Raw genomic sequence first — 27,756 nt, forward strand, 5'->3', positions numbered from 1 at the left:
TTTCAAATCTGAACAGAGAGGTTTGAATTATGAAAACGGTAAAAACAAGGTTGATAACTCGGTATTTGAGATTTTTTCAAAAAATGTTTCCTGTTGCACCGAAATCTATAAACCTTATTCGAACCCTACTCTAATCTTTGGTCTAATGCACTCAATTTGTTTAGACAAGGTTTAGACTTGAAAATTCACATTCCCATACCATTAACAGCGTCTTGCAGAGAGAAAAATTATGGAACTATGATAGTAAAATAAATCCGATTCAAAGCTTACCGTCTCAAAGAGTTTTCTTACGCCAACTGCAGACTGTCTGGAATCTGACGTCCAGTTAATCCGACATGCGCTTTTTCTTCACTTCACTGCATTTTCGTTAAGTAGGATTTCACTTTAAAAAAATAAATAACCGTACACAATCAACCGCACCGTGCGCTCATCTTCACAATTCAAAGACGGTTACACTTGGGACAATTTTCGTGACCAGAACTGGGCAGGTAAAGTATCATTCATAATCGACTTAATGCAGTGGTAGTGCTTTGCAGGAATTTGGAAGTACGAATATCATGCGAGCGTTCACAATAAGAGGTTTACCACTACACTAATCGATTGTGAACGCTTGCATGGATTTGTATTTCCAAATTTCCGCACTACACTACCACTGCCCATACCACTGACTATCACTGCAATAAGTAAATTATGAATGATACTGTCCAGGTGGCTTTTCTGCCGGCGGAACCACAGACAAACCGGAGCAACCAAGGCCCTTCGCGCACTGAAATAATACTGGAACGCTCACCGTAACGCGACGTTCCCCGAGAGTGTCGCCGAGAAAGATAGAAAATTGGATCCAGGCTTCTGTCTTTCTCAGATACTCGTATTTTATTGGGTACGAATGAGATAGAGTACGTAGTACGCCATCTCTCTTTCGCTAATGGAGAAAATATTTGCATTCTTGTTTAACCTTAGCACACTTCTATCCACACTGGAGGGGATAGACTGGCGACACATCTTTTGTCATTGTTGTACATACATCCATGCACGGTGCGCGTATCACTATATTTCAGTGCCTCCGTGTCTATAAGCTCTCTGATCCTTCGTGATTTTGATGTTGTTTTGACTTTTAAGGTTATGTAAGTCCCTGGTAAATCTGAGGGTGTGAGAAAGGATTGCGTTTAGTTGGTATTTATTTATTTATTATTTGCGGCGCTGTCGAGGTTGAATGTTTCTCATCTCTGAGTTACAACAGAACTATGTAGAAAAAAAGATATGCGGATGATAAGAGAAAAATAATAATACAGACTGTAACGTTAATGGTGGAAGAAAGGCATACCTACCTGCACATCCTATTCCGCACAATTTTGTAGATGAACGGACGAGTATCGAGAGAAATATTGTACTGTATGCTGTAAATTATATATCTGAGATACTGTCACGTACAAATGAAGAGACGACAGCGGAGGCCCGTTTTGGATATCAATAGCGAACAATCAGAATCTCCTCGGGGACGATGGCAAAGTAATTACAATTTCCATTGGATTGTTAAAATGCTATTTTTTTTTGTCGCTAACTGTATCATAGATTATCAAATTCCGGTGAACATTCCATCACAATTTACTTTAGCTCTGAACAGAGCCTACAATAAAATATTACCTTAAATGAATTTCCATTTGTAAAACTAACTAAAGTCATTACATGTTTCGCTATGTCAATAAACTTGTATAAAACTTTAGTAATCCATATGGTATTCCTGTAATTTTGTCACATTCTTTAGTCCATGTATATTTTTTTCATTTTCACGTGATTCTTGACAGGTTTTTTTTATCTGACCTCATGCCCTAACTTGTCATTTTTTTCAAGATTTTAAACTTTCATTTTACTTCTGCTCACTCTTTAATTCTAGTTGTCTCAATTTTTTAAAATCAATAGCACTCATAAGTATTTTATATTTCATGAATTTATCAAAAATTATTACAATATCGAACAACACAGAGAAATTCTCTAATCAATCCAATTTTATTGTTTATTGATCAGTTTCACTTTATTTATTTCTAAACATCAAATATATAGCTTAGATTGTTCGACTACAGTGTTAAGTAAGAAACCGAGATGATGTCCAATTTTATTACGGCTTTATTCAGGTATCTGTAGGTAATAAAAAACTTGAGCAGTAGTAATCATTTTTCTTTTTTGTAAAATTATAGACAAATATCAACAGATCGCTGTTGATCATCCTGAACAAAATGGAAACCCAAATAATCCTCTGGCCAGTTTACTTGGCCAGTACAACTCAGACAGTGATACCGAAGACGTGAAACAAGAATCCAATCAACTCAATGATAAAGTCAACGACTTTTTGAAGGTCATTCTTGATTACTAAATCTACCTTCTAAGGACTTGAGTATTCTGAAACTTTATCATCGTTGTTGTTTGTATGAATAGAAAAATTTATAAAATGTTTCGCAGGAGATTCAAATGATCACCCCGGACACTGTCGAATCTAACAATACTAAGAAAACGACCGATTCAACGATTTCATCGCAGCGGAACAGTCAGCCTGTGCAAAATGAAACCTCAAGCTGCCGTAATTACTCAATAAACTTGAAATCCACTACAGAGATCATTCAGATGTTGAGAAATCAAATGATATTTAAAACACTAAGATAACACATATTTTTTCCATACTTCTCTGAAGCATTAATATTAGGCTTTAAAAAAATTTCGTACGATTCACAACGTTTTGTTGTATTGTATTTATAGCCTGGCAAGAGTGTTTCGATGAGACAACAGGCTATCCGTACTACTGGCACATTGAAACAAACGAAGTGACTTGGGAAATGCCAAGTGAAATGAGATTACACCGGGAAAAATCGTCTCAAATTAACCAGAATCAAAATCAGGTCCCAACACAGCATCAAACTCTTCCTGCTCACACCCAAGTACAATGGGCAAATTTTCTCCCAAACACATGTAAGCGATTGATTAATATTTCACACACTGTAGCATTAACTGTAACTTCTGTGAAAAGACTATTCATTCCTTTTTTCATTATTAAACCTGTATTAGATCCAGAATTGCAAACCAACATTCCAGAAGGAATGATACCTAAAGAAGTTGTTGCTAGGAATAGGAACAGACAAGTTGGTATTTCTAGAGGGAATCAACCAAGTACTGAACTTGCTACAGAAGCTCCAAAAAAATCTGGGCCAAAGGATGATGATTCTGACGATGAGTAAGATGTTTCGAAATTTTTGCTATTTTATTTTTTTACCCCCATTTGCGTGAGATTCTCCGCTTTATAAAGATTATGTTTTTTTGTAGAAAAATTGAAATGATAACGTCATTTGGCGACGATGAGAGTGAGTCTGACGGAAGTGACAGTGACTCTGCACTAAAAAATTCATCATCTGACAAAGTCTCTGCCCAAAAAATTCACAAACTGAAAGAAGTTTGTAAGAATTCTCCATCTGAAGTCGAGGACAGTCCTTCTATTGGTCCTTTTCTTCCACCAGGAATCATTCCCATGATACATGGACCTGAGAACGTTGGCGAAAATGGTAATAGTTTTGTAGATAATGATGTAGAAAGTCTTGCCAAAGCCGAAGGAAGGGATGAAAATGTATATTCGATCAGAAAAACTGAGAATCCTTTAGCGAGTCAAAAGGTGACTGCTAAGTCTGACGATGGTGAAGAACAGAATATATTAATGAGACTCAAGAACCAGGCGAAGCTGCTACAGTCTTTGGGAGGTGAAGTTCCAGAGTCTGTTGAAACTTTGATAAAGGACGAAGTAAACGATGGGGCAAAAAATCTGGAACAAGATGACATAATTTCGCAGATAGAGAAAGAGATGCCTGTCGATCACGCGAGAAATTTTAGTTCTGTTAGTAAAATAAAATTAGAAACGGTGAAGGCTTTGAATAGCGAATCAACCAGACTACAAGAGACCAAAAAAAACAAGGATATTAAAATCTCACTTGTTGCTGGGTACAGCGACGACTCTGACTTTGAGGAGGAAACTTCACCCAAGAAAATTGGGAACGCTCAACCGCTATTTCCGATAATGTCCAACTATGCTGGCAAAGCAAATTCTGATGACTCTCTGCACTGTACGCTAAAAGTTTCCGGCGATTTCAATGCTTCTGTGGCTGATGCAGGAATAAAAGGCGCAGAACAAAAGCAATGGGATTTTGTCAATGCTGGTAAATTATCGAACAGCAGTACAGAAGAGGCTGACAATGCAGACGGCGATTCAAGAGGGACGACTGATAATACGAGTCAGTCAGCTATCAATGGACAAGAGAGCTTAGAATCTGGTGAAACTAAGACAGCCAGATTAGACGCTGAATCAAGCCGGCAACATTCGTTTTTGGAGAACTTGGAAATGCCAGCTAAGGGATTTCAACGAAAAAAACGAATTGCTTTTGATGGTACATATTTTACAACTTCATATTCTGCTTGATTCTTCGTTTACTTCTTATGAGAAATAATTCAGAGAGCATCTGCGTTATATTACACTTCAACATAACAATCGACGTGAATCATTTCAAAGTTTCTATCTGTTTTTTTACTAGCCGCAGTAAAGTTCATACATTTTTTACAGTTGTGCCAAACAAAATAAGCAGACCACAGTCGGAGTCTGCGACAAATCAGCCTCCGAGAACTGAACTTTCATGTTTGACCTTTTCGACAACTGGAACATCTCTGGATGATTCTGAACGTCACGGTTTTGGATTTCATAAAGAATCAAAGGCGCAACCAGACACTGAAACTGAAGATTCCTGCGGAGAAATTTCTAGAGATAGAATTACCGGCAACAAGCAGAAGGCGGATAAAGATACTAGTCAATCGAACAAATGCATAAGCTTTGTGAAAGGAGAAACAACTGAGAGCTCTATCTGTACAGAGGAAAATGTCAAGTCTGAAGTAGATAAACCAATCATTAACAATAAACAGTTGAAAGAAATGACTGAGATTGTTATGGAAAAAATTAAATTTCTCTCTGAAGGAAGCCAGAATCTTTCAGCCATTCAAATAATGGTGATACAACTCCAAGTGAGATTCCTATACCTTCTTGGTAGAACAGTTTTAATTTCCGCTTGGAATCGTATGTTTGGTTATCCAGATGAATCAATTTTGAAGTCTAAAGAAACACTTTCAATAAAAATGTCAAATTCAACAGACCTTGGTTGGCGCTTGGGAGTCAGGGGACTTGAAGGAAGGCTACTTGCATGAATGGTTGAAGGGTACGGGACTTGAGTTGGGCAGATTAGAGCAGGCAGCTGCGCCTCCAGGATGGGATTGCCACTGGGATAGGTAGAGTATCTCACACACACCGTTAATACACGTGATATTCACTTGCTGCAAGTTTTTGCGGCTACAGAGCTGGTCAAAAGTACAGATTGGCAGACAAGATTCTACTTAAATCTCAATTTTGGGTGATCATTTTATGTCTTTCTCACTATTCCTAATGATTTCATCGTCTGTGAACTGCAAGAAGATGGAAGAACAATCGTCACGAGTTTTTGGGAAAAGACTCCGGATGACCGCCAGAGAAAATAATTTCACATAACTTTTTGATCGAATAACTAAAACTTCAATGATACTTTTTGACCAATTGTAAATACGACATTGAGCAACGATTTTTCAGATATCCAAACGAAATAATTATCTTCGTGATTTATGCTTTGTCTTGCTGTTATAGGTCATCAGGATCGGGAAGCGATCATGATTTCAGTGGAAGACATCGGATTGCCAGAGTGCGGGATATTTTACAATGTTTTAGGCCATAAAAACTAAAATAAATGAATTAGTGCTTCGCTTACTAGCAGAGCCAAATCAAATTTATCAATTTTAAATAATTCCTAGATAGCAAAAGGCGAATATCCTGGTTTCTTTAAATGCAAATTTCTTTTTCTTTACCCAATATGAAAAAGCAAAAGAAATTTGACCTACATTTTCAAAAAGGTTTTTAATTTTCTCTTTTTGCGCGCTTCAAGATACTCTTGCGATATTTAAAAACTCTTTTCTGTGATTTCAATATTAATTTTTTCATGTTATACCTCTGATAAATGTAATTAGGAATTTAACACATGAAAAAAAATAAATAAATAAATAAGAAGGAAGGTTCCTTCTTGGCGAACCGCAACGCAGGTAGGGGTATCAATGGATTATGTTACTACTGTTAAAAAAGAAAAAGAAAAACGTTGCACAAGACGTGCAGACAGTAAATAAACGATTAAAATCTACCCAATATTCTCACACATGATTTTCCTTCTCGGGGGGATGTTTTTAGATCGCATAAACGATACTACTATCGCAACTCTGTCACTGGGGAGGCCCAATGGACATATCCAGAACCTGACGTTGTTGGCGGTACAGAAGAAATGGACTTGTGCACCACACCTCCTCCCCCAGACGACGAAAATCTTCAGCTAATAGGTACATATCATATTTTTAGTTATTGAAATCACAAATAGAGGAAAAAAAATAATCCTTACACAATCCACAGAATGATTTTGAAAATTTTGTATGACAAAATCAAAAATAAGCTGATTTCAAGATCGAAAAAGCGTCTGTAATCACTGGCTTCTATATCTTATTCATGGATCTTGTTACAGAAGAGGTGTCAAATGAAACTGAGCAGAAACCTAAATTGGATTCAATGCCATTAATTATTACTGGCGATAACAAAATCATCCAGGTAACAAAGGACGAGTATAAAAGTTTAGAGGCTCCACCTCCACCTCAGATTTCCAGTCCAAGTCCTCCGCCACCGCCGCGAATATTTGCAGCCGACTTGAAGAAAGGTAAAAAACGACGGGGAAGTACCAATGAGCGGAGTTTGGACTCAAAAAAAGAAAAAACAGGTAAATAAATATGATATCTTTAAAAAATAGGGCTGAAAATTTTTAACGGATGAATGTTAATAAATTGCTTAATAATTATACATGTTCCTAATGTCATAGTTTTTTTTACAGAGACGGCAGGTTCTTCGACCAATGGAAACGTCAGCGTAGATCCTCCGCTGCCCTCGTCGCCCCCCAAGAACCCTTCTCAGCCTCCACTCCCCCCGACTCCTCCTCATCCTGCAGTTGTTCCAAACGCACCTAGCAGTGAGCCCTTACCTCCAGGTGTCGACCCTAAAGATATGCCTTATCCTCTGCCAGCTGTAACTGCGATAGAGCAGAGCGTTGTCTATCCTGGGCCAACGCAGCAGACAAATCCGATTTATGCAGCGACGATCGGTGATCGAGGGATAGCTGTTCCAATCATAGATCACCGCTCGACGATCATCCAAGGACAACTAATGCACTACCCAACGTATCAGCATTTGCACAATGTAAGATGATCTAATTAATCATTGCTGAAGTAGAGAAAGTTAAGAAAAACAATCCAGGGAACAATAAAATAATTGAATAATTTTCTTTTTTACGTTGAAGCAATTGAATTACTTGAAATTTGTATTTTTTTCCTCCAGCAAGCAATGATCGCGGCAGCAGGAAGTCTGACGGGCCCGGAAGCTGTACAATTTGTACTAACAGATTATGCTCAAGTTTATGCCAACACACAGGTGATTGCCAAGCCACCCGTCAAATCGCAAACTGAATCGCTGGGCTCAGCCCTTGATTCATTTTACAGCGATATCGCATCTATCGAAAAAACAAACTCAGGGCAAGAATCTATGATTCAACAAGAAATTGAAATACCCCGGAGGGAAGCTGCTACTCCTCCACCCGCAACATTGCCTAATACAGTAATTACGTCAGCTTCGCATACAGAAATTGAACAGCCTAACGCGTCTATAGACGTTACGGGGAAAGAGAAAAAAAAGAAAAAGGTATATCAATTTCATTATCAGTTTTAATTTCCTGAGGTTCTCTTTAACAATTAGCTACCTATTCTGCTTTACTGATTTACTTTTAATGATCGATTTGTTCATTTATTTGTAGTCAAAAATAGGTATTGGAAAAAAGCAGAAAGAAATGTCTACCATGGTAGCAAAGTGGCAGAGAGCTCAGCAGGACTTTGGCGACAGCGAATAGAACAAGTTACAGCGATGAATTCACAAGTTTATATGATTCAAATTACCTGATCAACATACAGTGAGAATAAAATGTTATAATATAAGGGCAGAATAAGTGGAATTGGAATAGAACAGTAAACGATAAGAATATAACATGTATTATACTTTGCAGAATTAATTTTTAAGACAATTAAACATTTTTTAATTAAATTTCGAAATTTCATTAACCAAAACCCCGAGTCTCAGAAGTGTTTAAAATACCACAAACATCTGGTTTAGTGATTGAAGTCAGGGTTGGTTGTAGAATCTCTTGAGAAGTAAGTTTGTTGAATGCAATGTATTAAGAGAATGAGTAATTCTTAGTAAAATTACCCTTCCGTGCAGTGGCAGGTAACTAGTCAGAGGGATAAGACCATAGTCGAAAAGCCTATGGATACTTGAAAGAGTAGGCCTTGAGGCTGAGAGAAACTAAAAGATAGCCAGCAAGCGGGGGATCGGCCAGGACTTAGTAAAGATGAGTTTTTGGCCTAAAAGCACAGCAAAGGGATAGTATTCGATTAGTGATGATCATTGAATAAAAAACGATGTTACCTTATGTACTGTACTCAAGACAAGACAATGATTCAATTGAAAAAAGGCAGTGTATCAATGAGAGATTGCTGATTCAAAGCCCTGAGTTTACAAGATAAGCGATATATAGCTGAACGTCGGTTCGTAGTAGTTTGCTGAAAGCTGATCAACAACTGAACAATCCAGAGGAGAGCTCCCTTATATACTCGAATCACGGAATCGATAACAGAGGATAATCTCAGAAACTGAAAACTGAAGAGTGCTAATAAGTATCGGAACATAAAAAGTAAATGTGTTTCGCGGTACACATAAACGTTCTCACTTTTTTTGTCGAACAAAATCACAAAAAAAAAGAACCGTGTTTGAAAACTGTTTCTCAGAAATACTATCGAAATTCTATAAAAACTCTACATTTTAAACGTAGATTTAAAGTTTCGGAAAATATTTCTCGCCCTTCTTGCACCGGCAGCTGACTGAAACACGAGATCGGAGACAGAGAAAAAGGAGTTCATGTTTCTAACAAAGTCATGTGAAAAATAAAATTGTTAAGGATTAAATCAATAAGAGGAATTTATTGATATAATAAAATTTTAGTGTACAGATTATCATTTAAGCGACGAGGGCGCTAGCTGTGGAGCTTTCGTACTTCCAGTTGGGAGGAAGGGTACTTTTGGTTTTGTAGTAACGAGCGAGCCTGTGGATTCTCGATTCTACTAGAATCAGACGGAACTTGCTGTCCTTGTCCTTGCGATTGCGCTCCAAGTGCTTACGGATAGCTACTGCCTTCTTGATTAGATAGTACAAATCTTCTGGTAGGTCAGGCGCCAGTCCCATTGCCTTCTGGATACGCAGGATCTTGTTACCGGTCAAAAACCGGACCTGGGCAACTCCATGAGAATCACGAAGAATCACACCTAAGTAGTTTAAAGATTGATTGCAGACTTATTCAACTTCTGTCAGTGCTATTAATAATTCATTTGAATCAGTCTTATGTTTCTACATTGACCAATTGATTTGAATAATATAGTAAAACTATATCTCTAAGTATGTCAACTCAAAATCAAAGCTTATGGAAGAATTGTAAGTGGCTACCTATAATGAAGTTGAGATAAGGTACCCAAAATCACCTCAAAAGCCAGAAATAAAATTAATATAGCAAGCGTCTAGGAAGGGATAAGACTAGATTCAGTCGAACCTCAGCTGGTAGCTTGCATAATTTAAAAAATAAGTAAGCCAACAAAGTATCTAAATGACAGAACAAATAGCTAGCGTTACTCGCTGTGCGCGTGTATACTGGGTGACCCAGTACCCACGGACTACCGGGCATTGACGGATTCCTTGCAAAGAAATAAGACTAAAATTACTCTTGACAATTTTTTTTTAGAGTAACGCTTCTTGAGTTAGCGCCGCTTGAAATACACCAATAACGGTGCGCAGATAGGGCCAGGCGCACAAGCCCAGGGCCAGGGTAGCGTACGCTGCATTGGGCTCAACTACACTAGCCTCGCACTTGGCTCGCATGCTCGGTCCGATCTGCGCCGTGATTGGTAGACTTGAAACGGCTGTAACTCAAAAAACGTTGCTTTAAAAAAAAAAAATTGTCGAGAGAAATTTTAGTCTTATTTCTTTGCAAAGAATCCGTCAGTGCCCGGTGGTCCTCGGGTACTGGGTCACCAGGTATATAACACGTTTATGCAATCTGTGCCTTCTTTTTCACGAAACAGGTTGTTATACATGGTTTTATCAAAGATGCATACCAATTTGAGACGGAGTCAGACCCTTCTTGGCCAGTTTATAAATGTGTTCTTTACAGTCCTCTGGGGTGAGTTTCAGCCACGTCGGAACGCTGCGCCTATAGGGCAGCGCTGACTGGGAAATACCCTTTCTACAAAGAGATAAACAAATGATTTTTAGTATTTTTTATTTCATAAGTGCAATTGATTATTCAACGTTAAAACAGATATGATTTAGTACTGTTCAGTAACGTGAACCACGTGTTGGAAATGTGAAAGTGCATCATTTGACCGATATGACGCTTGCATCAGTGGTTATAACCATCAGACAAGCTACGGCATATTTTTTGGTTTCATTTTTCAAAGTTATTCGTAACCCGTGCTGCGCAAACATTATTGTAAAATCTGAAGCTGGCTAGAAATGATTGACGGCAAATATTCGTGAAGGAAACGCCATTGCGGAAATATCACACCGCGGGATGAACACATGGCGACGACATCCCGCGAGTAGGTTTATTCACGCCTATATCAGTGTCCATGCACCGCTTAGCAACAGGGTTTTTGCTCCTAAATTGAACAGTATTTTACGGGATTTGTAAAATTTACAGAAAAGAAAGGTCTATATTCCAAACTTTTGATATTTAAGGCGATAATTTCTTACCCGGGAGCGTGCATACGACCCATGATGCCAGATTTTTCTTACCGAAAGAACTGCACTAGCGCCTCTTCGGCGGACAACACAACCACCTAAGTCATTGGTCATAAAATACTCAGACTGTCGGCCGAGTGACGTGTGGCTTTTACACAACGTTGCAGCGATCACAAGACTCTTACCCACTCCCTAGCAGAAATGGAACGCTTTCCTTTTACATCAATTTTCTGACATAACATGACACGAAGTAATTTCATTAGTCGGATCTAACGAAACAGACCAATGAAGTCACTCATGATTGTGATGTATCTGAAAATTGACGTAAAAGAAAAGCGCCCATGATTAGACCGTTAACCGATTCGTATGAATTGCAGAGCACGTTGAGCTGATTGAATGCCGGCTGCACTCATCAGTCACCCTGCAATATTCATTTGACGGAAATGGGGGTATTTTGATTTGCAACCTTCGGAAACGAAAGTTTTGGACAAATCTGCTGATTAACTGACATTTCAATGCAGACTTATCAGACGAGTCTTTCAGTTCTTACGTTTTCTAAATGTGTCAAATAGAACAGAACTAATGTTTAGAAAATCTTCCAGCAGATTATACGAATATCGAGAAGATTTATCAAAGTTTGAATTTTCAAATTTGTAAAAAAAAACACCCAAATAGGTTTTTAACATGTGTATAAAAGCTACGAGAATTTTGAAAGTAAAAATCAGTAAAAATGCCCCTTGAAAAACTTTAACATAGTTCCAACAAACTCTGTCAGATGGCTGGTAATCGGTGATGAAGATCCGAGAATCGGCAACGTCGGAAAGTCGGCTGGATCGTACAAGCGACTAGCCTAGCGAGAATTGGTAAAAGGAAAATGGCCGCGGTTTTCTACGACCAAGCGTACCTCTGGCTGTCATTATCACCAAAGTTTGTCATCACGGGATAAAATATTTTTAAAACCGTATAGGTATATGGAGTAAGTCATATTCTTACATAGATATCTCCTAATAATATCGAAATAATATTTCATGCGTCACTTATACCCAAGCATGTTAAATTTTGCAAATATTTACCAACGACCGTCATGTTTGGGACGCAAATTGGTAACAGAACGGGGAACTAGCCAACGATACTAACGTGCGTGTGAAGAAGAAAAACTAACGATAGATGCAACGAACCTTGAATAAGTTTCGAATATTTTCACTACTTATATCCCTCAAATCTTCGTGCGAGATCTTACAAGCTACTCTGAAGTCAGACGTCTTTATTCAGTTCCCTTTGGAGAATTTTTTTTTAAGTATTCGACCCTTCCACTTTTTTTATTCACCCTCCGCTCTTCCCATTTTACTGTCTCCCTTTCCATATATGTGTGTTTGTTTAATTTGCATATAGCTAAAATCATTTTTAGTTTTGAAGGCTTGTGATATTTGTCCCACCTCCATCACTATGTCCAGGGACTGTTCGTTCCAAATAACTTAGCCATCGGTCAATGTCGATATTACATTAAGCCAATCTATTGCACACTTGAGAGCAAGTGTTAGTCGGGACATGTTGTTCTCTGTTATAGATGTATAAGGTAACTTAAGGATAATCATAATAAAAACTTGTCATATCGATGTTGTCTGTTATTCAGGTGAGTTGGTGTGCGAAGCAAGGTTGGAACACACATGCGCATGTTTTGACCACAGTGAATGAAGATGTCTAGCGATAGCGAAGACAGCGAGCATTCACCAAAGCCTTCTAAACGGAGACGAATTATCGTGTCTGATAGTGACAGTAGCGATGAATCAGTAATAGGGACGCAAAGAAGGAGGAGAGTATATGTAAGTAAACATGTTGAACAGATGGTTGGATGAGATAGAAAAAGGTAGAGTTATATTTTCAACATTGCCCCTTTTTAATGAATTTAACTTTTGAAAATGTATGTAAACCAAACTCTTCGGTATTTTGAGTTCTCTATTGACGATAGAGATGAAATTCAATTTGTTATTTTCGTGTTTCAGAGGGTCACAAGTGACTGTGAAAGCAGCTCAGATGATAGCGATGTTCCAAAGCCTGTAAAAAACAGAAAAACTTACGTAAGCATATTTTGCATAGCTATCCAAACTCTCTGTTTTCCCCCATTGTGGGAAAGGACAATGAGAACATTAATCAGTTTTGGAACATGTCAATTAGCTGACCGACTAATCATCTTTTGTTATGTTAAATTGCAGAGAGTCGTCAGTGACGATAACTCAAGTTACGAGAGCAGTGATACGGATGCTGATGGATCAAATGATCTAGGTTAGTACGAACTTGTTTGGTGTGTTAATTTACGTGAATCATGAACTTTATGTTTCATCCTTTCTGCCTTGGGATCTTATCCCAAATTTTTTCATCCACAGTCATCGATAGTGATAGTTCAACCTCGCAGTCGGACTGGCGGAGTATAGATGGTTTGGCATCAGAGTTGGATGGAGAAGCTGGCGCAGGTACCGGGCGGAAACCTAAATCGTCAAAAGGCCAAAAAAAATCAAAACTCAAAGGAGAAACAGAAGAAGTCGGGGGTGTTAATGGAACTACTGCAAATGGAAGTGACAGCGACAGTGATAGCAGTAATTTACAGACAGAAAAATGCCCAATTTGTTTGCTGTCCTTCAAGAAACAGGAAATCGCTACACCAGAATCTTGCGACCATTCTTTTTGCCTTGATTGCCTCGTCGAATGGAGCAAAAATATCAACACTTGTCCCGTCGACAGACAAACTTTCACCTTGATATTGGTCAGGAAGAATCTTGGTGGAAAGGTACTTTTAAATGAGAAATTGTCAAACAATAAGAAAATAATATTAAAAACTAGTTTTAGTTTTTATTTCAGTTTTGGAAAATTTAATATATCGTAAATTCCCCCTCATAAGTCAGCACATGTGTTGACGTTGGAATGTTTGTTACGACTTAGCCACACTCTTTGTAATTTGATATATTTTAAGCAAGTACCAGAAAGAAAACACTAGAAAGCATTTTCATGATTTCTTCAGGTTGTAAAGCAGCTTCCAGTCACTATCAAACCTCCGGTTGAGGAACACATCCAAGAGGATGCTACGTATTGCGAGATTTGTCAACAGTGCGACAGGGAAGATCGAATGTTGCTGTGCGACGGATGCGATCTGGGTTATCACCTAGAGTGCCTCACTCCACCTATGAACGAAGTTCCTATGGACGAGTGGTTTTGTCCCGAATGCGCCCAAAATAGTCAAAATGATGCTGAAGTGGTAACAAATAAACTTGTACAAGAGTAAATAGTAGAGTACAAATTAGGGAGTGGTTTAAAAACCATAAACGAAAAGATCTCAGAGTAGTCCCGCACTTGCTTATGATATTTTTCTGGGTGATTACCATGAAGAACTCGCGAAAAGCACTTTTTATTGTATGACCTGAACAGCTGGATGAGACGATGAAAAAAGATTATCAACACATTTTTTCCCTCATCTAGAAGCAAATGCTGAGTTTGATCAACTTTGTTTTTTTCAGTTCTAAGTTGGGCTGAAAAAAAATGAGCAATTATTTATAACGCGACAGAATCCTTACTACTCCATTTCGAAAACTCTACCCACCATGTTTCTCTTGATTACCTAATATTCTGAAATAAGTTCAAAAAATGAATGAAAGACTAAGAATAAAAACTGTGACATTTTAGGTGGAAATCGACCTTGACGAGGTTCCAGATTTGATGGAAGAGGCTCGTAGACTGGGCGAATCGTACGGGCGAACGCGAACCGGTCGTGACCGTGAATCGTCGGTAGGTCCGCGCGTAATTCCTCGTACCCGTCAAACGGAACGCGTGCGGGCAAATATACGTGCCGATCGTAACCGGGCAGCGTCGTTATCGCGAGAAACAAGAGACGCGGCGGAGTCGCGAGACGCGGTTGTCTTCTTCGATCCTGACCAGCCCTCGACGTCGTCGTCGGGCCTCGATTCGGTTGCAGGATCAACGTCCCGCGCTCGAGCTGCGGAAGCGGCGCGAGGACGTCGCGTCCGCGGCGTCACGGGATCGAAAAAGTCGACTTCCAAGTCCGCGTCTAAGTCTAGTCCGGTAAAACGTAAACGGAAAAAGAAAAAAGTTCGCAAAACCAGCAGCAGGGGGGCGACTACCAAGCTGCGAAAAGTGAGGATAACTGAGATTAACGATGACGGCGAGGAGGAGGAAATCATCACGTACGTTAAGGTCAAGTCGTCCGATACCAATGCTGGATCGTCGACAACACGTAAATACAAGAAGAAATCGAAGAGCACGCGAAAGGTACAATACCAATAAATATCCCAGATGATATCTGCAATTGACTAATCCAACTGTGTACACCTAGATAAATATGCGTAACAACATTAGGACATGATCCATTTCTCATGTGATATTTGCATGAAACATAACTACATTTTGCATACAGAAAATTCAATCAGTTGTAAAAGTTTTGATTGAATCCATCGCTAGCGTTTAGACCAGAATTTATAAATTTCTTTGTTTCTTTTTCTCTTTTTTTTTTATATAAGCTTACATGGACTTGCATTCGTGTTCTAATTAATTTTCGAAATGAGTTTCATAGATTTTCGCTGTCTACAAGATAATTTGGAAAAAGAATCTGCACTAACACAATTTTGCTAGAATTTAAATTGAATCTATTCATATTATTTCCATAATATTTTTAAACTTGCAAACTGGGTTTGGATTAAGAAATTTGTGAGTGATTCACAATTCGATCTCGTCTCAACTTTGCTTGAGGGATTTATATAAATCTAAATTCTCTGATCATTGTAAAGCTTGCTCATGAACCAGCTGTGATTCAAAATAACTACACTATCTGGATTCTGTGGAATTTTGATAATGTTTAATAAACGTCAACGGGAATCCTTGAAATGATATTTTACCCTAGTCTTACTCATATTTTGCAAGTTAATTTACTTATTTCTTCAAACAGCTTATAATTATTAACTTATTTTATCATACTCAGTATCTCAAGTACGAAATTTTTATTTATTTTCAACGTGATAAAATCAAACACGAGAGCTACGCATGTCCTCTAGTCTCTGAATTGCAAACCGGTGAATGAAACTGTGGTAACAGTGAAACGAGCAGTGCCATTCTGCAATATTTGATATTTTTCTGACTATTTTTGCACTCTTTTTATATTCAGTACTAACTACAATAAGAATAGTAACAAAGTACAACCATTTCTACTTCAAATATATCATAATTATAAATAATGCAGAACCTACAGAAATGACACTAATAAAAAAAATTGCAATTTATAAAAAATCTTCCATTGATTTGAACGATTTTAATTCAAAAAATCCCACTGATTCCACGCGAATTGTTAAAATGGGATATTGAATTCAGTGGCTTGGAAATTAGGGAAATATATCTGCTATCATTTTCACTTCACAACATTTGATATTACTCAATATCTGTATTGAAAACAAAAGAACTACTTAATGTTAGGAGTTTGAGCGAATCTCTATTTTTTGCAGAGAGACAAAAGTAAAATTGCATCTTGTCTTCTCACTTCTCTCGTCCAAATTTTCTCTCTAGACATCACTATCACTAGAGGTCAAAAAGCATAATTATACATATGTGTACTAACCATGTCATGTATCGCGTAATTTCTCAATTAACGACCACATGATTGTTCTTATTTTTTTTTTTTCACTCATCTGTATCCACCCTTAATCCTTGATTCATGTGAATAAAAATTTTTTGTCAGTGGAATCTTTTGAGTTTTCTTTTCTTTTCGTGTTTCTCTCTTACATTTTTTCTTCTCTCTTATCACAAATGCACTCTTTCATTATCCATATTGAGAGCGACAATGCAAAAAACGAAAGTAGAGCATCAAAAAATAAAAATAAAATTGTAGCAAGTTAATCATCCAAAGTTTACTTTTTTCTTTTGGAAAACGTAAGGGAGAAATGTAAATTGAAAATAGTTCTAAGTAAAAATCAAAGATTTAAGACAGTCTCGGTATAAATTTTAAATTTGCCAAATTTAAATAAAAAAGCTACTTTGATTTTGTCGATTGCCAAATAATTTATTTCATACAAAATTACATTAGTAGCGATTTACGATTTTACAGTTTCCTGAGCTTAAAGTTATTCAAAATCGAGTAATACAAAAAACGAATCAGTAGCAAATCTCCACTTACTAAACTCGCAGGACTCTATAGTTCTCAAACCATTTTTTACAAGCCGAAAATTTTTATGACATTGAGATCCTTTAATCTCAGTATGTACTCAAGACTATTTTGCTTCGATAATGGCAATAGAAAATGCAGCTTCTTCCGAATATTAAATGTAAAAGGAGAAGAAAATAGGCAATATTTCTTATTTACATACGAAATTTAACAGTCATTTTTTATCGATTTCAGAAACGGGGTAGAAAGCGTCGTGCCCGTACTGTACGTTCTGTAGCCAAAGCTCAGACTGTCAAAAAACGGTTGGCAGTGGCGCTGGGAATGAGCAAACCAATCCGTAACGTTCCTCTCCTCGTTCCAACGGTTAAAAATCGTCAAAATATAAGCGATCGCGCACTGCTCACAAATTCAAGATACACCGCGGGTATATCTCAAGTCAGCCTCTTCGGGAATTCACGAGACCTCAACTACAGCCCGACTGGGTGAGTGAAAAATTTTTCAATACCTATATTTCACCAATCATTGTATCATTTATTTACTCGTTTTGTCACTTATTGTTTGACACCTGTTTTACTATTATTAATTTTGAAATTCCTTTCGTTGCTTTGTCTTGACTATTAACAACATTTGTGGCAAGTTACGGTATTGACTGGGTATACGCATACCTTTTATTCGCATTGCATTGCAATTTAGCAATCATCGACTACAAAGAATTTGATGTACTTACCCTCCAGTTATTAACACTCAGGTCCTTGCGAAGATCTTGCGAATGAATTTGATTTCAGGCTCGGTACACTACAGTTTTACGTACATTTAAACTATATTCCTATACGACGATAAGAATTTGATCTCTATTACTGTTATTACTGTTGTTATTACTACGATTATGATTATGATTAATATTTATTTAGTACTGCCTAGTTACTGTCAGGCTCTAAAATCAGTGAATCCTCACGACCATAAGAGAGTAGGATATTTTTCTGGGTGTATATATATGAATCGATTTTTACCTGGATATACAGGGATGCGCACAATACACATTGTTCTGGTTTTATATACAAACGTTGATTCTAATACTATTATATTCTTAAATGTTGTTTAAATGTTTAGTGTCTAGGCAAACCATAATATACGAAGCATTTGAAGGCAATAATTATTTTATGACAGAAGAGTAATTATCATTAAGAATTATTTCCAAACCATTGAGAAAAGTTCTTTTTACCCACCAGATTTCAGCATAGTTTTCTCTTCTAGTACATATTTGGCAATCACGGAGAAAAACTTTATCTATAAAACTCATAATCTCGGTAAAATCCAAGCTCAGTATTGATACACATTATTGCCTGCGAATGCATTAAATTACTGGATACATACTGCGAGAGTCTCTCGAAGTAGGCCCGTAGCCAGTCGAGGTGATTACAATACATGCCTTTCGTCACATGCTGTAAGTTTGCCTCGATTGATAGCTCGGAAGGCCCACTTTGAGAGATTCTCTTCGTATACGTACAGATGCAGCAAACCATTTAGATGCATCATCCACCTAAATGGTGTGAAAATTTATTTGTTTCCCTAAATAGGTCCGACTCGGAAGAATCCGACAGTTGTACAGTTGGCGGTAATGGATTGCTAGTAAGTAGTCGTCCCAGAAATGCGACTGCATCGACACGTCGTCACACAGCTTTGAAAACGATTTCAAATCCTCTAATACCACGTGACGAAGTAAATCCTGATTTGGTGACCCCTGCCGATCTGATTGGTAGCATATTGGACAGCCAAGAGTTCTGGCACTCTAAGAAAAACACTGATCTGACCCTGAAGGCAGATGGTACGTTTCTGATAAAAAATAACACCAATAACAACAACAACAATGAAGACAACAAGCATAGCATAAACAACAACGAGAGTCCGATAAAGAAAAAAATCTTGACAAACGACGAGGAGAATATTACGGCAAAAGAAACACGTCTGGACTTGACAAAGGTCAATCAAAATGACATGGTACAAAATCCGATGTACAACAGTCCAAGAGGTGGAGGAAATCGTGGAAACTTCAGGGGCAGCGGTAACTATAACTGCGAAAACAACCGGCATAGTTACGGTGGGCAGGGTTACGGCGGGGGCAGAGATTCTTATGGGGGAGGTGGAGGCGGAGGAGGTGGACGGCACAGCTATGGCGGGCCAGGGGGAGCAAGGGACGGTTACAACAGTGGCCGTGACTTCAGACCCCCAGGTAATTACAATCCAGGGTTTGAGATGCGCGGTCCTCATCCCGGATTTGCAGGAAATCTTCATCCTCCGTTTAGGAATCGCAACCCTCAGCAACAGAACTTTCGTAATGAAAGACCGAGGTTTCCACCTCCGCTAATGACGGATCGCAACGATCGTCAGCAGCCGCAACTCCAACACCAGCAACAACAACAACCAACGCCGTTCGGCCATCAAGATGGTAACGGCGAGAGACCACCTCCTCCTGGTTTTCCTCACCCGAACTCCTTCCACAGATTTAGACCCCAGATTCATCCGCTAATGTCTACGCCACTGCCTGGACCCAGACTTCCACCGATCAGGCCTCCAAGCTTTATGCAGGGTAATTTAGGACAAAGCTTCCAAGATGAAGGGTCTGGTTTTAATTTGCATGACGACGTCCAAGATCACTCGCTCTTTCCGCAAGCTAGTTTGAGCAATACTGAGCCCACATTTGGCCCCAGGAATCAGGCGCCAGATGAGGAAGAGTGCGACCTTTACTCGGATATAGAACAACCTGATAATAAAAATTCATGCGATAATGGCTCTCCGGTAGTCGATGCTTCGAATAACGACGAGGGAGTTGGAAGCGTGCTCTTGCCTCCTCCGCCTGAGCCACCTTCCGGTCTTCTCGACTTTGAGGAGTCAAAGAGCGACAGGGACTGCAATGACAGCGATCAGGAACTTGTCATTGACGACAATCCCAAGGAGGATAATAGGGAGCATAAGAGTGACGATAAGTATGATCCCTTCGCTGATGACAGTGATAGCAACGCCGAACACGGTGAGAGCCATGGACAGCGGGGGATTTTACAACCTGCCACTCACTCTTTTGCAACTAGTTTTTCTAATCAGCAGGCTATCATAGATAAGCCTGGAATTCGACTGACTGCTTATGATGACGACGACGAAGACGACTCGCAAGCTGATTGTCCAAACTTTTCAATTTACTCATCCCAGACAATGGATGTAGCTAGGAACAGTGAACAGGAGCTTTCCCAGCAAATAGGACCGCTTGAACCGCCGCCTCTACCACCCGATATTCCTGACGACGATGATATCATAGTGGGTGATGTTCAGGCCTGTGATTTGTCTGATATACCTGAACCGTCTGATCCCTATGTTGAATCGTTGCAGAAGGAAAGACAGACGCTCAGCAAGATACCACCTAAGAAAATATCAAACGACAGTAGAGGGAAAATCACGTTTAAAATTGGCAATAAATTTAAGCTTAGCAACAAGCTCAGTAATCTGTACGACGAAATGGATGAGACTATAGAAACCTCGATCCAGCAGGAAAAAGAAGTGGAAGAAAAGAAGAATGCTGAGATTGAAAAGAAGAATGCTGAGATTGAAAAGACGAAAGCTAGTGAAGAAAAGCCTATTAACAAGGAGGCTAAAGCTGCCACAGAGACCGAAGATGACACGACGGAGAAACAGGATAAGACCAAGGATACAGATGCTGAGGAAAAGTCTGATGACGACGAGGAAGAGAAATTAGAGGAACTCGAGAAAGAGCTCAAAGAAAAGGAACAGAAGCTAAGAGAAATGGAGCAGCAAGAAGAGCTGGAGAAAAAGCAAAAAGGTGAAAAAGTATTAACTGAGATCGATGACAAAGAGACAGATGAACAAGGTACTACAGATAAGGGCGAGGATGATCCTGCTCCTAATGACTTGAATCAGTCAGACGATTCGTCCAAGAAGAATGAACTCAACTGTGGGAAGGAGAAAGAAGAGACTCCGTCAATGGTTGACTTGACTGAGAAAAGCTCTGATACAATAATCTCCATTACTGACACCATTCAATCGTCATCGCCAAAGGTCACAGCCGAAGACGATCTGGAGCTCAGCCTCAAGGATAGTCTTGAAAATAAGCGGAAGAGCCAAGAAGCAACAAGCAAAAAAGAACCCGTTACTACCGGAGGTTGGACAAGAGTAGACAATGTCCAAATAAACATTGAGAATCCAGTCAAGGAATTAGTTGAAGAGAGTAATGTTCTTTATGATCAGATAGACGAGGAATTCATTTCAAGGAAACCTGAAAAGCATGATGATAATGACGATGACGACAAGGATGAAGATAAAATCCAGGGGAAAAAACTGAATAAGACTACAGAATGTGAAGAGAAAGATGATTCGGAACTCATTGAGAATGAGGATAATTTGGAGGAGGCAGGCTCCAGTGAAAAGATGGATTTTCTTCCCGAAACAGAGAATTTTCCCTTGGAAAAAGATCCTAGTGAGATATTCGAAAGTATTGTGCATTCCAACTTGCATCAACAGAGCTGGGAATCTGACGGAGCTTATACTCCTTGCAAAGACGAGCTGCCTGTAAAATACAAGGATAACGAAGGAAGTTCCCCCTCGCCTTTCGAAAGTGGACTGGAGCCGATAACCCCGACTAAGGATAGATCAAATGACGATTTGGATGGGTGCAGAACTCCCGCAGGATACGCGGGTCTGGGAACAGAAGCGATTTCTGAAACCGACGAAGCCATGAATTTTGAAGATGAGTTAGCACTGCTGCATCTAAGAAAGGAAAAGGAGATGGAAGATGGAGAAATAATGGATGATGGCAGAATGAGCCGTAAGACAAGCGAGAAGCCTAGCAAGGAAAAGGAAGACGAGGGTAAGAGAAAGAAGAAAAAAGATAAGAAGGAGAAGGGAAAGGAATCGGATAAAAACAAGGAGAATATTGCATCACAGAACCAAGTATCGTGGAAGAAAATATCCAAGAATACCAAGGAAAGGCAGTACCGTGATAAGGACAGGAGGTCAAAGTCCAAGGAGAAAGAAAAGGAGAGAGACAAAGAAAAGGATAGAGATAGAGACCGAGACAAGGACAAAGATAAGTCGAAAAAGAAGGGAAAGGAAGTGGCAAGAAAGAAGGAAAAGCGCAAGGAGCTCGAGAGATACGATGTGAGAAAGATTGTAGCTGACAAACCATCGAGGCCCAGAAAAGATGAGTATGGTAGAGATATCAGGGACGAGACTAGAAGCAGATCAAGAAGCAGGAGTTTATCGCGTAGAAGAAGTTTTTCCAGAGACCGAAGAAGCAGATCCCATGAAAGAAATCGATCGAGAAGTAGATCTAGATCCCGAATGCGAAGATCTTGGTCCAGAACTCGTCAATCTTATTCTAAAGGAGATCGATCGGTATCTAGAAGAAGATCCTTGTCTCGTTCAAAGCGCAAGATATCACGAAGAAGATCGGTATCGAGGAAGAGATCGTTGTCCAAAAGACGATCTAGATCTCTATCGAGAAAACGCAGATCCTCTCTTTCACCGAGAAGGCGATCCAGAGGTAGATCTCTGTCCAAAAGTCGTCGGTCAAGGAGCCGATCCCGGGATAAAAAGAAGGACAAGTCAAAAAAGCACAAGTCTAGAAGCCGCTCAAGAAACAGAAAGAGATCGCGATCAAAAACACCCAAGAGAATATCCTCCAAATCCAGAGACAAGAAACACACAAAGAGAAAGAATGCCTCCCGTTCTAGGGATAGATCAAGGGAAAGATCGCGATCCAGGGATCAAAGAGAACGCAACAAAAACTGGGAATCGATTAACGAAAAGATCATTGAGAGAGAAAGACGCCCGGTGTCGAGAGACAGAAGATCCTGGAGTGCTCAATGGACTCCGTCTTGGTCCAGGTCACGGTCCAGAGAACCATCGCCAACCAGACACGAAGAAGTGGCTTCTCATACCGGCTGGTCATCTCCTGTATTAGATACTGTTCCAGTCCCTCCTAAAAACTTGACCGTCATACTAACAAACAAGGAGGCCATAAAGAAAAAGAAGAAGGAGAAGAAAAAAGACCCCAAGAAGGTGAAGGAGATTGAAAAGCGAAAGAAGAACAAGCGTAACAGGACTCCACCACCTTCTAAAGAAGTTTTCGCCAGCGGAGACAACATACTTGTTAGCGTCTGCTTCAATAAGGAAAATGAAGTAAACCAGGCCGAGTTACCCCCCCTGCCTGAAGTTATGCCACTTGTAACTCCGACGGTAAAACGCAGGCGTCGAGAAACTGCGCAAACTACTGAGCCTGTGCCCAAAAGGTCTAAGAAGGAGAAGGTTAAAGAGAAAAGACCACCCAAGTCTCCGAAGAACAAGAAAGAGAAGAAGAAAAAATCAAAGGCTGCTGAAATAGCGGCAACAAAAAAACCTGTGGCAGTAATAGACCTCGACCAATCTCCATTCAGGGAACAAACACCTTCTCCGCGTGACGTTATAGTACTTAGTGACGACGAGGAACACAAGCAAACCCAGGAAATAGCCACCCCTGAGCAGCATGTTTCTGCTCAGGCTACTCCTCAGCATGAGCAGTTCATTTCTCAGGGTCCGAAGACTCCGCCGGAGCCACAAATTAAATTTTCTATAAATAAGCAGCAGAGTAACCTCAGGGCGTCCATGATAAACCCTCTTCACGAGGAAGAGGAGGAGGAAATAGACGAAAGAGCTGACGAAGAGCTGGAAATGAGAGCTCAGGAGGAGCTCGAACTGCGTCTTAAAATCGGGCCCAATACCCCACCCGAACCACCCACGTCACCGCCAACGTCACCGGACGCGTACGATCCTTTCGACCCCACAAAGTCAAGGTCTCCGACGCCAGTGGCTAGTCAGGAAGCCACACCAACAGACGAGAGGGACAGAAATCAGTGTAGTTCACCAAGAAATCATGACGCAACTGATACTCTCTCCTGCACTCCTAGTGAGACGGACAAACAGATCCAGGAGCAACAGAGTCAGGATGTTAACAAACAGATGGATAAACCTAAGATCATATCTATGGTTACCATAAGGAAAGCCTCACCTAAGAGAGATTCACCGCCTGTTGGCGATGGGCAGACTGAAATAGCACAGCCGAACGAAAGCCCTGCTAAAGCTCAACAGAGTCAACAGAACCAACAGAATCCGGCTAACTTTACAAACATCAATCCGGTACTTGCTACTGTCACTGCAGCCGTTCAACGTAGCACTTTGTTTAACACCAGTACACCCATCAGCACTCAAAGAAGTTTAATACAGGTGGGTAAATTTGTTTTTTCATAAAGTACTTCAGTAACTAGTACCTTGAGGTATTTTCAATGTATTTTCAATTCAGTCCAACAGACCTTGTAGTAATGAACCACATCCTATATTCCCACCTTTGAAACAGAAAGATGTCAGGTTCGATATCTAGTGGTCTAGATTATAAGCTCCGCGTCTTTCATAAACATAACATCCTTATCATTTGGTGAGTTGACACTCTTTCATTCTGGGAATCAAAGAGTTTCGAATCTCTGTAATAAAGTTCTTCATTATTGAACACTCAACTTGCTTGACAAGAAAAAACCTCAAAGTCTCTAGTTTTAGACGAAAGGTTTCTCGGTTTTTAAGATTGCTGAGGGTGAATATGCACCTTATGTTGTGTTCCTAGTACAAGTAACTCTCGCATCTCTAAGTTGAGATGGTAGTAAGCAATCTTGAAAAAAAATCGGAAAGAAATCTTGAAATGCGAGAAACTTTTTCACATGAGAATGTACAATGACGGATTATAATGACCACAGCCAAACCGAATCTCGCCGATAAATCAGAACAAACAGAGATCAAATGAGAGGCCACAGCTGCCAAATTCATTTGCTAATCCGGCAAAGCCGGCACCATCACGTGGCAACAAGTCGACATCCTTACAGAGCAAAAATGCTTCAACAATGGGACAAAATGGAAGCGACGCTACACTTGAGACCACAAATGATACTCTTGACATGTCATCACCATATTCACCCGGTTCAAGTCTTAGCGATGGGATTTTTGATCCTCCCAGTCCAGGAGGTCACAGTCCTCAACAATTGCCTCCTAGTAATACAAACAAAAATACACCATCGAAAACTGCCAACAAACCAGCTGAGAAAAAAGACGCTTTTGACGTACTCTTTGGCTCGTCACCAGCTGTTAAAGGTCTCGGAAAAACGAGGGCGAGAAAAGTTCTTGAGAAGGATAAGAGAAAGAAATGTAGGTACCAACTTCTAATATCCTTTTGTTCTATTTAACGTACTGATTTGCTGAGCTGGAAAATGAAAAAAGTAGTAAAATTAAAGTCTTGAATTTAGGAATCTTTCGCGATTCCAAGTACATCAGTATTACTTACTTAGCACGTTTTACGTAATAAAATTCTCTTATAACATTTTTAGCAACAAATCCCAAAGTCGGTGTTCGAATGGACGAAAACCAGCTTCAGATTTTGGACGATCTTCCAAGTTCGGCCGTCGAAATGCAGGTGAAAGACAAGGTTCGGTTTTTTAAATGATTTTTTTTTCAATTTTTAACATATAAATTTTTTTAAGTGAACCACTTATGTTTCGAAATTAAAAAATATATCCACATTGATAAAACTAAACAACGATATTAATTATAACAATATTAATGCGTAATTTTTCATCATTATTACTTGATTTCTCTTTCCAATTTTCAGTTTCTAAAAAAATTAAACAGACAAGAAAGAGTCGTAGAAGAGGTGAAACTAGTTTTGAAACCACATTACACAAAGAAGCACGTAACGAAAGAGGAATATAAAGACATTATGAGAAAAGCTGTGCCGAAGGTGGGTTCAAATTGCATCTACATCCTTTATTTTACAATAATATTATACCAAAAAATTCAGTGAAGCGTGTTTCTGTGTAATATGCTAAGTGTTTGTACGTAAATTTCAGATTTGTCACAATAAAACGGGGGAAATAAATCCAAAAAAAATCGGCCAGCTGGTTGAAGCTTACGTGAAAAAATGCCGAATGAATAAAAAAAAGAGTTTTGGGGGTGCTACATTGAATCAACCAAAGGCATCTAAAGCTGCGTAAGTATATCCTATTTCTTCCGTACATTCGAGAAATAAAGCCATTCCAATACATTGATTGAAGTACGAAGAGGGAATGTCATTCCATAATGAAACTGATTACCATTTTCGTTTTATCATTTTAGGAAAAACCTCTGGAGTTGATCATGAGCCAATATTGGTTCTAGTATTAAAATATAATCTACCCTCGTCGATAAAATTCCGTATTCCCGAGAATCGATTCTGGTGGTAAGTGAAAATACACAATAGCCTGGAATGAATATGATTTTAAAAATGAACAAGATTATGGATGTGAACACGAATATGAACATGAATTCTACTCCACATCGTTAATTCTAACTGTAAGGAAATCAGAGCAGTATAATCTGCTATAAATCAACACCGAACAATGTGTATTGTGTGTGTAAATACTTATACTAATAGCGTCTATCTATTACCCATTTGCACCCCCCCCCCCCACCCCCCACCCCCCCATGTATGTATTTTTGTTTATTTTCTGTTTATCGGTTTTCTTTCGTTCTCTGCTATTAAACTTTGTTTATCACATCACAGCATTATTATGAATTGGTCAAATTACGATCGTGATCACAGCCACAACGATGATGATGACGGGTTTTATCTCAGCTGTTAGTAAATGGCAGTCCATTCATTGACTAATTTGACTCGTTAGTTGATTTGTTGGTAAATCACATCGTAAACTTTATATTGGGATCCTGTGTTTTCTTATTGTGTTTTATGTTCATTATCGATGATCAATTTTAAACATTTAACCTGACAAATTGACTCCGCACTAGCCTAGAGAGAATTGAGGCTCTCCTGCTAAATAGCAATTTTGTTATAAAGTTTTTCTCCACATACTTTTGCAGAAAATGAAATTAAAGAGAGGGAAAGCAATCATTGAAAAACTCAATTCCCGTTATTGATAAATAAATAAATATGTAAATAATCATCGTGCAATTCTTCTGGACATAACTGATTCAACTCCTACGGAATTGGATTAAATATTTAATGTTTCTCTCCTAATTGCATTTTAACTTAGTTGTCAAGACTAAATGTGCGCGAATATTGTTTCTGATTTCATTTTTTAATTCCTTACTGTATAGACTTAATAATAAAAGTTGTCAAACTTGGGTACGACTTTTTCAATATAGATTGAGAGATGATAACGATTATAATCGTATCTACAGCGTTTCGTTTTGAATGAATTTTTACGAGATAGCACAGGATGAGGTAGGCCGAATGGAGAAGGTTACACACAGAAAAAAAATATATGTATACATATAAATATAGGTAGATAATGACGCCACTTTAAGATGTACAAAGATTTGTACGAGTTTGTTCAGACTTATAGATGATGTATAGCACTGAACCATATTTATGGTGTGTACACCTGCTGTCCGATAATTCGTCGATGAGTTTGATAATGAAAATTTAGATACTTTCAATACAATGAATATTATGATCATTATTATGATTATTATTTTTATTATGAAAAAGAAATTATGTATCGCCTAGAGTCTAGTATTATTATTTAACAAATTATTATTATTATTATTATTA

The 27,756-nt window shown here is 38.9% G+C and overlaps 3 protein-coding genes across 6 annotated transcripts; 2 read left to right on the forward strand and 1 right to left on the reverse strand.

Annotated features, from left to right (window-relative positions):
- The first annotated feature begins 1,066 nt into the window (after positions 1–1,066).
- On the forward strand, positions 1,067–27,325 carry LOC124411499 (serine/arginine repetitive matrix protein 2). 4 transcript variants are annotated; one of them, XM_046890639.1, is made up of 14 exons: positions 1,067–1,509; positions 2,196–2,353; positions 2,458–2,575; positions 2,752–2,961; positions 3,058–3,223; positions 3,313–4,421; positions 4,595–4,628; positions 17,372–17,608; positions 18,704–24,392; positions 24,914–25,358; positions 25,538–25,635; positions 25,819–25,947; positions 26,057–26,196; positions 26,322–27,325. In XM_046890639.1, exons 1-14 carry the CDS (start codon positions 1,434–1,436, stop codon positions 26,338–26,340), a joined length of 8,628 nt encoding a protein of 2,875 aa, XP_046746595.1. In that variant the 5' UTR covers positions 1,067–1,433; the 3' UTR covers positions 26,341–27,325. The 4 variants fall into 4 exon arrangements, with proteins under 4 accessions (XP_046746595.1, XP_046746596.1, XP_046746597.1 ...); XM_046890640.1 differs by having other exon boundaries at positions 25,538–25,623; XM_046890641.1 differs by lacking the exons at positions 1,067–1,509; positions 2,196–2,353; positions 2,458–2,575; ... (2 more) ...; positions 3,313–4,421; positions 4,595–4,628 and adding exons at positions 11,801–11,936; positions 12,603–12,792; positions 12,973–13,047; ... (2 more) ...; positions 13,986–14,219; positions 14,645–15,247 and having other exon boundaries at positions 17,361–17,608.
- LOC124411515 (RNA-binding protein 42-like) lies at positions 5,314–8,227 on the forward strand. Its single transcript, XM_046890665.1, has 6 exons — positions 5,314–6,144; positions 6,287–6,432; positions 6,612–6,860; positions 6,972–7,333; positions 7,472–7,831; positions 7,944–8,227. Exons 2-6 carry the CDS (start codon positions 6,378–6,380, stop codon positions 8,034–8,036), a joined length of 1,119 nt encoding a protein of 372 aa, XP_046746621.1. The 5' UTR covers positions 5,314–6,144; positions 6,287–6,377; the 3' UTR covers positions 8,037–8,227.
- Positions 9,186–11,096, reverse strand: LOC124411521 (40S ribosomal protein S13). Its single transcript, XM_046890672.1, has 3 exons — positions 10,982–11,096; positions 10,345–10,472; positions 9,186–9,501 (listed from the first exon to the last, which is right to left on the reverse strand). Exons 1-3 carry the CDS (start codon positions 11,002–11,004, stop codon positions 9,197–9,199), a joined length of 456 nt encoding a protein of 151 aa, XP_046746628.1. The 5' UTR covers positions 11,005–11,096; the 3' UTR covers positions 9,186–9,196.
- Positions 27,326–27,756: the final 431 nt, after the last annotated feature.

Source organism: Diprion similis, chromosome 10 (assembly GCF_021155765.1).
Source record: "Diprion similis isolate iyDipSimi1 chromosome 10, iyDipSimi1.1, whole genome shotgun sequence".
NCBI lineage: Eukaryota > Metazoa > Arthropoda > Insecta > Hymenoptera > Diprionidae > Diprion > Diprion similis.